The sequence below is a fragment of the Antrostomus carolinensis genome, unplaced genomic scaffold, assembly GCF_000700745.2.
Source record: "Antrostomus carolinensis isolate BGI_N321 unplaced genomic scaffold, ASM70074v2 scaffold16907, whole genome shotgun sequence".
Classification (NCBI taxonomy): Eukaryota; Metazoa; Chordata; class Aves; order Caprimulgiformes; family Caprimulgidae; genus Antrostomus; species Antrostomus carolinensis.
In genome coordinates this window covers 37,643-45,851 of record NW_010326838.1, presented here as the reverse complement: position 1 = coordinate 45,851, position 8,209 = coordinate 37,643, and the positions used below count along the sequence as shown (strand labels likewise).

The 8,209-nt window shown below is 34.1% G+C and overlaps 2 protein-coding genes across 2 annotated transcripts in view; one reads left to right on the top strand and one right to left on the bottom strand.

Annotated features, from left to right (window-relative positions):
• DOCK2 (dedicator of cytokinesis 2) overlaps positions 1-8,209 on the top strand; it is a 111,119-nt gene that overhangs the window by 68,630 nt on the left and 34,280 nt on the right. The window lies entirely within an intron of this gene.
• INSYN2B (inhibitory synaptic factor family member 2B) overlaps positions 7,008-8,209 on the bottom strand; it is an 8,208-nt gene continuing 7,006 nt past the window's right edge. Inside the window, exon 3 of the mRNA XM_029085892.1 lies at positions 7,008-7,194. Coding sequence (XP_028941725.1) covers positions 7,008-7,194 — 187 coding nt within the window. The remainder of the gene's footprint in view (positions 7,195-8,209) is intronic.

Genomic DNA, 8,209 nt, shown 5'->3' with positions numbered 1-8,209 from the left:
AGGAGTTAGGGAACATGCCCTTCAGACTGTGCATTTGAGATGTATATCAATTTTTAGTCTTTAGAGATTTACATTATTCTGCAAAATCATGAGCAACAATAACTTGATTGTTTTGGCCACAAGATGTACATTGTGTGACTTTTAAAATGTACTTTTTTTCCTTGTTAATTTCTGTTGGAAAACCAAAATAACAGTTTTAGATCATTGCCGGTCAGAGCATGCGTGTCTCCTAATGATTAGTCTAATAATTGAGTTCTTCAGAGGAAGTATTTGTAAATAGTGTCTTCAAAGTCCCTGGTGGTAGATCTGCACGTTTCAGAAATCATTAACTGTTTATCAGAACTCCAGTCTTTTTCCCCTCTGTGTGTAACCCTCTGGTGTGAATGCATGGTCATAACAGGAAGAGGTTTTGAACAAAGACCCAGTGAACCTTTCAGTTCTCTACAGTGTTTGAAGATGTTTTCTGTACTTACGAATGTCACGGATGATGTAATCAATCTATTAAGGAGTATTTCTGGATAAAATAAACAGTAAATGAAGAAAAATGAAACTGTAGTAATTCTGCAAGAAAAGATCCTTCTCACTAGGAAACATTAGGAAGTCATTAGTAAACAGGCTGTTTACAGTCAATTGAAATGGCTTGGAAAATCTGTTTTTATTTTTCGTGGTTTTTGTTTGTTTTTCTCTCATCTACTGTAATTTATTCAATTGTTTTTATCTAACAAAATCAAACCCAGTGTGAATTTTGAAATCTGGATGTCTAAATGCTTCTAATGCTCATAAGCATCTATGCAGATGTGTATATTGGGCACTTCAGAGTTTTTTGCAAAGCGGAATCACAATAAATTACTAAGAGTTTTCTAGAGCTGAGGCAAGATCCCTCAACAGAGTAATCTTTTACATGTGAAGAAGTTTTTTGTAATGAACAAAACAGTCTTTTGCATTCAGAAAGAACTGGCAAAATAAGCTTCTTTCACTCTCTGTGTACTACCTTTATTTCATTCAGTTAATTTGCAGGTTTACTTTTAAAAATTCTTGAGAGGGCCAAGCTTATTGAAAGCCTTGAACACTTAATCTTTTAAAAGTTAAGCAGATAGTCGGAAATTATGGCGTTCTGCCGAATGCTTAGATGAGCTAAAGTTGCTAAAGCGTGGTGAACTCTGCAAGTACAGGTGGGACATACGGAATAGCTGCAGTCAGACTATGGAGCTGATGTTATATGGGTAAGAGTGGCATTTCAAATTGGTCTACATGTGTTATTTACTTCCAAGAGAACAGAAGGTTACTCCTCTTTAGATTCTTAAATCTGTTACTATGTTTCTGAATATTGCAAGTATTTTTATTATCTTCTACTGTGTAATTTTCTAGAATTTGAAAAGGGTGTGAAAAACAATGCTAATACTATGTTATAGTAATAAAAAATAATGGTTACAGTTTACCAGACCTGTAATTCCTTGCAAGTTTAAATGTCTTGCACCTGATAGAGTACTGGATTATATTTACCTGAGGTTTTTTGGCTTTCTGGCAGGGATAAGTAGGTTAATTTTCATATTCACGTGTCCTTTTCAGGGTCTTCTAGCTTGTTGACAGAGAAGGAGTAAAAAAGGATTTTGGGTTACACACAGAATCACAGAACGTTGGTGATTGGAAGGGACCTCAAAAGATCATCTAGTCCAATCCCCCTGCCGGAGCAGGAACCTAAATGAAGTTACAGTTGCCTTTATCTTTTCTTGCTACAATGCCAGTTGAATCTAAGGGAAGGTGCTGCTTGGCTCAGCTGGTACCAGCACACTGGGAGTTTTGTTCATGTAATTATTGGAAAGAGTCAGGCTGAAAAGGTGTTGGTGATGGAAAAGTTGTCTCTCTTAAGACTTACTTAAATGCCACCCTTGCCTTCATTGTGATGTTTTGACAGTTGAAGGCTTTAGCAGCTCCTTGGTTATTTTCACTATTTAAAAAAAAAAAAAAAAAAAAAAAAGCCTTGACTGTCAGTAGTAGTAGAAGTGCTTCTAAACTTGTAATAAAGAGAGAGAAGTTTATTGTCTGAAATTGGCTATTCAAGCTTTATCCTGAATACTTTATGAAATTCAGACTTTCAGTTAAGGGCATCATAATGCAGTGAAGTTCTCCTACAGTAATTATAGAAGTAAAACATACAGAAGCATGTGGAATATAGAAGTACTTGTTTTCAGCATTAACTTGGCTAGGCAAACAAAAATATTGTAAATGTACCATATACATTTTAAAGCTTTCCTTTGTTACTCCCAAACTTGATTTTGTTCACAATATCAGTTTAGAATGATGAAAAGAGTGTAGTTATGCTACACAGAAAAGTTTAGACAATGTTTATATAAGATCCTGTGCAAGTAAAGACTTGAAAAGAAAACAGTGTGCTCTTTTGACCAAAGCTACTGTGTATAGCATACTTCTGCAAAAAAAAAAAACCAACACTTTTTGGGGAAATAATGACTGGAGAAGCCATTTTGTATAGCTGCCAAAATTGGAGAACGTGATATATTCAAATATGGACATGGTCTAACTAAAAGTTACAGTTTTTTTATTCAGTATTCAAATTGAAATGCTTTCTCTACCTAGAAAACCTGCAGAATTATTCCATGAAAGACCTATTTAATAAGAAAGACCTATTTCCCTTTAATTTTCTTCTTCCAAAGAGCAATTGTTCACTTCCTTTGTAATCTAAATGTTGTTATTAATTGACTCCTGAATCCCAAGAAAAATATCTCTTTTTATTGCAAAAGAGAACATCACATTCAAAGAACCTAGAAATTTACAAAACATACATTAGATAATACATTTCATTAGGAAGATGTATTGTATCTAAGCTAGCATAATTACTAAGTACTGTGGCTTTTTTGAAAGAGCTATAGCGTACAAAACTATAAAAAGCCCTACATGAACTGCTGTTACAGGACAAAAAGAAATCCATATTTTATTCATACATTCTGAATTTTTAAAGGAAGTTGACTCCATGAAACAGCAATTTCAAATACAGTAATTTTACAATATGGCATGTTCTGTGCAATATTTTATAAATAGCATATTGTAGTTTTCATTTAAATATGTCTCTCAGAGAAGGCTACAATATTTTGTATGCAAGTGCTGTTACATATCTGTGATTTTGGGGTTTTTTGTTGTTGCTTTGTGAGGTTTTTTTTGTTAAAAAAAATTACTTAAGAGTGTGTTTATATTTCTAATGTTTATTTCTTGCTCTGGGAGCTGGTTTTAGGCATTACACTGTTATTCGCTAAATCAAAGAAATTATCTTCTAACAATCTACCAATTTCTATCACTTTTCCAATCTTGGCATTTTAAATTGCATCATGTATATCTATTATTTTTTATTTCCTATATGAATTAATAATTAATTAATAAAATATTGTTAAAATAATAAACAACAAAACAAAAAGCAATGCTTACATATTAAGTTTTCACATAGTTTAGACTCTCCAATTATGTGTCACAAGGCTATTAATTTTTAGGTATTTTTTGTTGCTAGGATATACAAATTTCTATATTAAATCTAAATAAAACATATAGCAACTAAGCAATCTTACCCTCTTGCTGTGGCTGATGTATACCATGACTGACACTTTCCCACTGTTACCTTTTGCTCCATTGTTGTCTTTAAAATTTTATGTAGAAGGCCTATTGTATGTGACATACTGTGGAGAAGACTGGGTATAATCACTGCAATCACTTCTTGCATTTAGTAGGTGACACTTTATTGCGAAACTATGATGCTTATTCTTTTATAGAAATAATTTACTTCTGGCATACTCTTACTTTATTTTCAGTTAAATTATTGCATATTTTTTGTTCATGGTAGTCAAGTTCTGCAAAGAGAATGAGGGAGTTAGGTCTGTGTACTAGATAAGCCTTTTGTATGGATCTTAAATGTATATTTTAGAACTTGGCTGGCTGTTGTTACTACTGCTGACTTTAAAAAATCTCCTTTGTTGTACTGAAGTCCTGAAGTAGAGGACTCTAGGAGCAACCTTTCTGAAGGACAGTGCTTTAGCAACACTAACTTCATATTTTCTTTCAAAGAAAACACATGTCTTGAAGGGAATGAAATTGAAAACACTGGACAGAGGGTAGGCTGAAAGACAAGTGAATGTTCTTTCATTGCAGCATTGGGAGCTGAGAGTTGGCTGGCCTAGATACCTTAAATGTTTTCCTATTGCTGTGTGTGCATGTGTGAAAGATTCAGAGATCTGTGTACATAACCACGTATGGACAATTCATACTTTACTGATTGAGAGAGAACTGGAAAAAAAAAAAAAGTGAGGAATATGGAAAACAAAGGTTAATTTTTGACTGGGAGATTAAAGATTAAAAGTTGTCTACAGTTTTGAATTCCGTCAAGATCAGACATCAAAATATGAAATGTCTAACCATTTAAATAAGTATATTTCAGTTTTTCAGAAGTATTGATGTTTGTTCAGGTCATAGACTTAGAGCCTTACTTATAACTGTCTTTGGTTGGACTTTCTTAAACTAAATAGAGTATTTCTGTTCTTGGATAGTTTAACTGACCCCACAAATTGATTGATGCTATGTAGTGAACCAAAACAGTGTGGTTTGTTTAAATTGAATAATCTGGATCCTTTGAAATATATTGAAGGCATTGTATTCATTATGCTTGCAAAACCAAAATCAGACATCTTAAAATGAGCTTTTTTTGGTGCTTATTAACAAAAAGAAAGACAAAAACATTACTTTCATATAATAACAAACTATTGAAAATCAATTCACTACAGACAGAAACTCACTCATTTTGCTAGCATTACACCTCTTGGTATTGCTTATTATTATGCCTTTACCACATAGGATATTAATCTTAAAATGTTGCTTTAATAAATAAGAAACATTTACACACTAATAAATCCTTCATTATATCAATTATAGAGACTAATGCAAAATAGGAATGCTGTTGGCATGCCAGCATAAGCAGTACATATATTTGATTCTGGTATAATGACATGTTTTGATGTAATAATTTTACCTTTGTTATACCCATAAATTATTACTGAAGAGCTTTTCTGTCTTACTAAAGACATCCTTTTTGCCAGTAAAAATTTGTATATTTTTCAGAAGAAAAGCCTCTAAATAATGATCATTTTGTGCCTGTCATTTCCGTACTGACTGAACTTAATGTGGAAATGCTTTTATAAAACTGTCAGTTCTTTAGAATTTTGATAAATTAAGCCTGCTGCATAGCATCCTCACTTTTAAATGAAGACTAGTTTTGTCAAAAAAAACTTTAGTTCTTTCAGACAAAATTCTTCTGTGCAAAATTATTTTTAATGTGTTTTCAAATGTGAAATTAACCCTAAGAATTCAAGGAATAGAAGTGTAGAAAAAGTGTACAGACATTTTTAACATTGTACAATTAATACAATATGATTTTTAAAAAATAGGATCCAGGGGTTAATCTATTGAATTAGATTTGAACTAATTAACCCGAGTCAATTCTAGGAAAAGGTCTGCAGTACATTCCACTAAACGTAAAATTATTCAGGCTTTACAGTGTGCCCTTTAAACTTTTCCTTTAAACTTAAAGGAAAACCTTTTCCCCACTGCCCCCCATATGAAAGGTAACCAAGTTTTCATGAGCAAAATAATAATATCAATCCTAAACTAGGCTGCATGGGCATATGCCAAGCTAGCTGGTAGCATAACTATTTTTGAAGGAAAGAAATAGCTGCATTGACATCCGATAAAATCTTTCCAGCATATGTAATTTTTTTCATATAAGACAGGTAAGTTCATTAAATATTATATTTTATGATCAATTTGGTATCATGTATTGACTTAAGGCCAAAAAACCACATCTTGTGATATTTTGGTATAGTGATACAGGTCTTAAATGTGTAGTAGTACAGGATGGACAAATTGGGCAAGTGGTTTAGCAAGACAGTAGCCAAAGTGGTTATTCCCCTCAATTCAGCAATGGCATGATGACGTCTGAGGCATCATTCCCCGTTTTAGACTTCCAGGTAGGTGAAAGACATCAACTTACTGGAGCATGGTCCAGAGGGAGACCACCAAGATGACTGTAGGCTGCAGCACATGATATGTGGAGAGAGGCGGTGAAAATTTGATTTGTTCAGTCTTTAAAAGGGCTTACGAGAGAGGTCTTTTTATCTGTCAGTTCTTTCAATTCTTCTTGAAGGTGTATTTGGATAGGGCAAGATGTAGCAGACACAAGTTAGATCATAGGCAATTCAGAGTAGATATTAAGAAAATATTTGGAACAGCTTGTGCTGAGAGGTGGTGGATTCTTGTCTTCAAAACTCAAATTCACCTAATTGAACCTTGCTTGAGTAGGGGCTTAAGACGAGAATTACCAAGATATTTTCTTGTTTTATCATGCTTTTCAGAGAAGTCTGTTAAATAGCTGTAACTTCTAAATGGTTGCTTTTTAAATTGAACCAATGAAAGGACAAAGTAAAACTTAACCTGAAATTCTTTTTTTGGTTAAATATTAGATGACAGCAACAAAAATATTTTGGTGGAGGAGAAATTTGTTTGAATGGCATAAATTCTCCTGAATTTGTTCATGATTACGTGGTTTGTTTAAAGATCAGTGAAGTTCTTTTCTTTTAGTCCATGTTGCTTATAAATAGGAAATGAAGACTGTGTGACATGCTTAGCTTTGTCTACCATTGTTTTTTAAAGTACAGATTTAAGCCTTGTTATTTTTGTAAAGTTGAAAAAAGGTCTTTATAAAGCATATGAAAGTGTCCTTGGAAAAAATGAGAAAGCTTCCTTTTGAAATAAAGAGTTTCTCTTTTGAAATAGTATCTTCATGTGCCTTTATTCAGTGAGATAATGTAAGTTAATTCAATTCTTCCTATTTTTCAGATACTCTAATTAAACATTCTTTTGCTTTGTGATTTTGTAATAGCCCATTTTCAGATCTGTTCTCCCAAACCCCTTTCTGTTCTAGTGTATTTTGAAATGTAAAAATATCTATAAGGAAGTCAAATCCACCAGAAACATTTCCTTTTCACCTTTTTTGTTTTTCTTCTTAACTCCTTTTTCTCAGGAGCTGGGTGATCAGATGGTAGTTTCTGAGGTGAAACTGAAGCTGGATTTTGCTCTGCATGATCCAGCGTTTTCAAAATCTGATGAAATCTTCCTTCTTGTTGTCTGAAGTCGTATTCTACACTATGGAAAAATTAAGATAGTTAAGGTAGTACGCAAGAAATTCCCTCTTTAAGCATCCTTTCCACATGTTTTTTTTTTTTACTTCATTAGAATAATTTGGCATTATTTAGTATTATAGCCTGGTTAAAATACAAGGCTGTATAGGTTGCTGCTTTGAGATTAAGTTCATCTCTTAAAGTTATTTGAGTGAATGCTTTTTCTTTGTGTGAGTTAAGAAGTCCAGCATTGTGCCTAAAACAACAGGACAAAAATTAAGGGAGAAAAAATGACAATGCCTTTCACTGCATGTTATTCAATGGTCAGATTTTGATACTGTAATCTAACTCAGTTGTATGCTTAGCATGAATTCAAAACTCTCACATGCTTCGCTATGGTAAATGTGAATGTTTCCTGCTAGGAGACCTGCTAGGACCAAAAATATATGAAATATCTAAGTGTTTGAGCTAAGTGGTAGTAGTTAACAGAAAGTATAATGTAAATCCTTTTCTCCATTGAAAACCATAATTATTGATGTCAAAGGGCATGGCCAGCAGGTCGAGGCAGGTTCTCCTTCCCCTCTCCTCTTCCCTGATGAGGCCACATCTGGAATACTGTGTCCAATTCTGGGCTCCCCAGTTCAAGAAAGACAGGGAACTTCTAGAGAAAGTCCAGCGGAGGGGCCACAAAGATGATGAGGGACCTGGAGCATCTCCTGTATGAGGAAAGGCTGAGAGAGCTCAGGCTCTTCAGCCTGGAGAAGAGAAGACTGAGGGGGGATCTTATCAATGTCTATAAACACCTGAAGTGTGGGGGCCGAATGGATGGGGCCAGGCTTTTTTTCATTAGTACCTTGTGACAGGACAAAGGGCAATGGGCAAAAACTGGAACACCAGAAGTTCCAGACAAACTTAAGGAAAAACTTCTTTACTGTGAGGGTGTTGGAGCACTGGAACAGGCTGCCCAGAGAGGTTGTGGAGTCTCCATCTCTGGAGATGTTCAAAACCCGCCTGGACACTTTCCTGTGCAACCTGGTGTA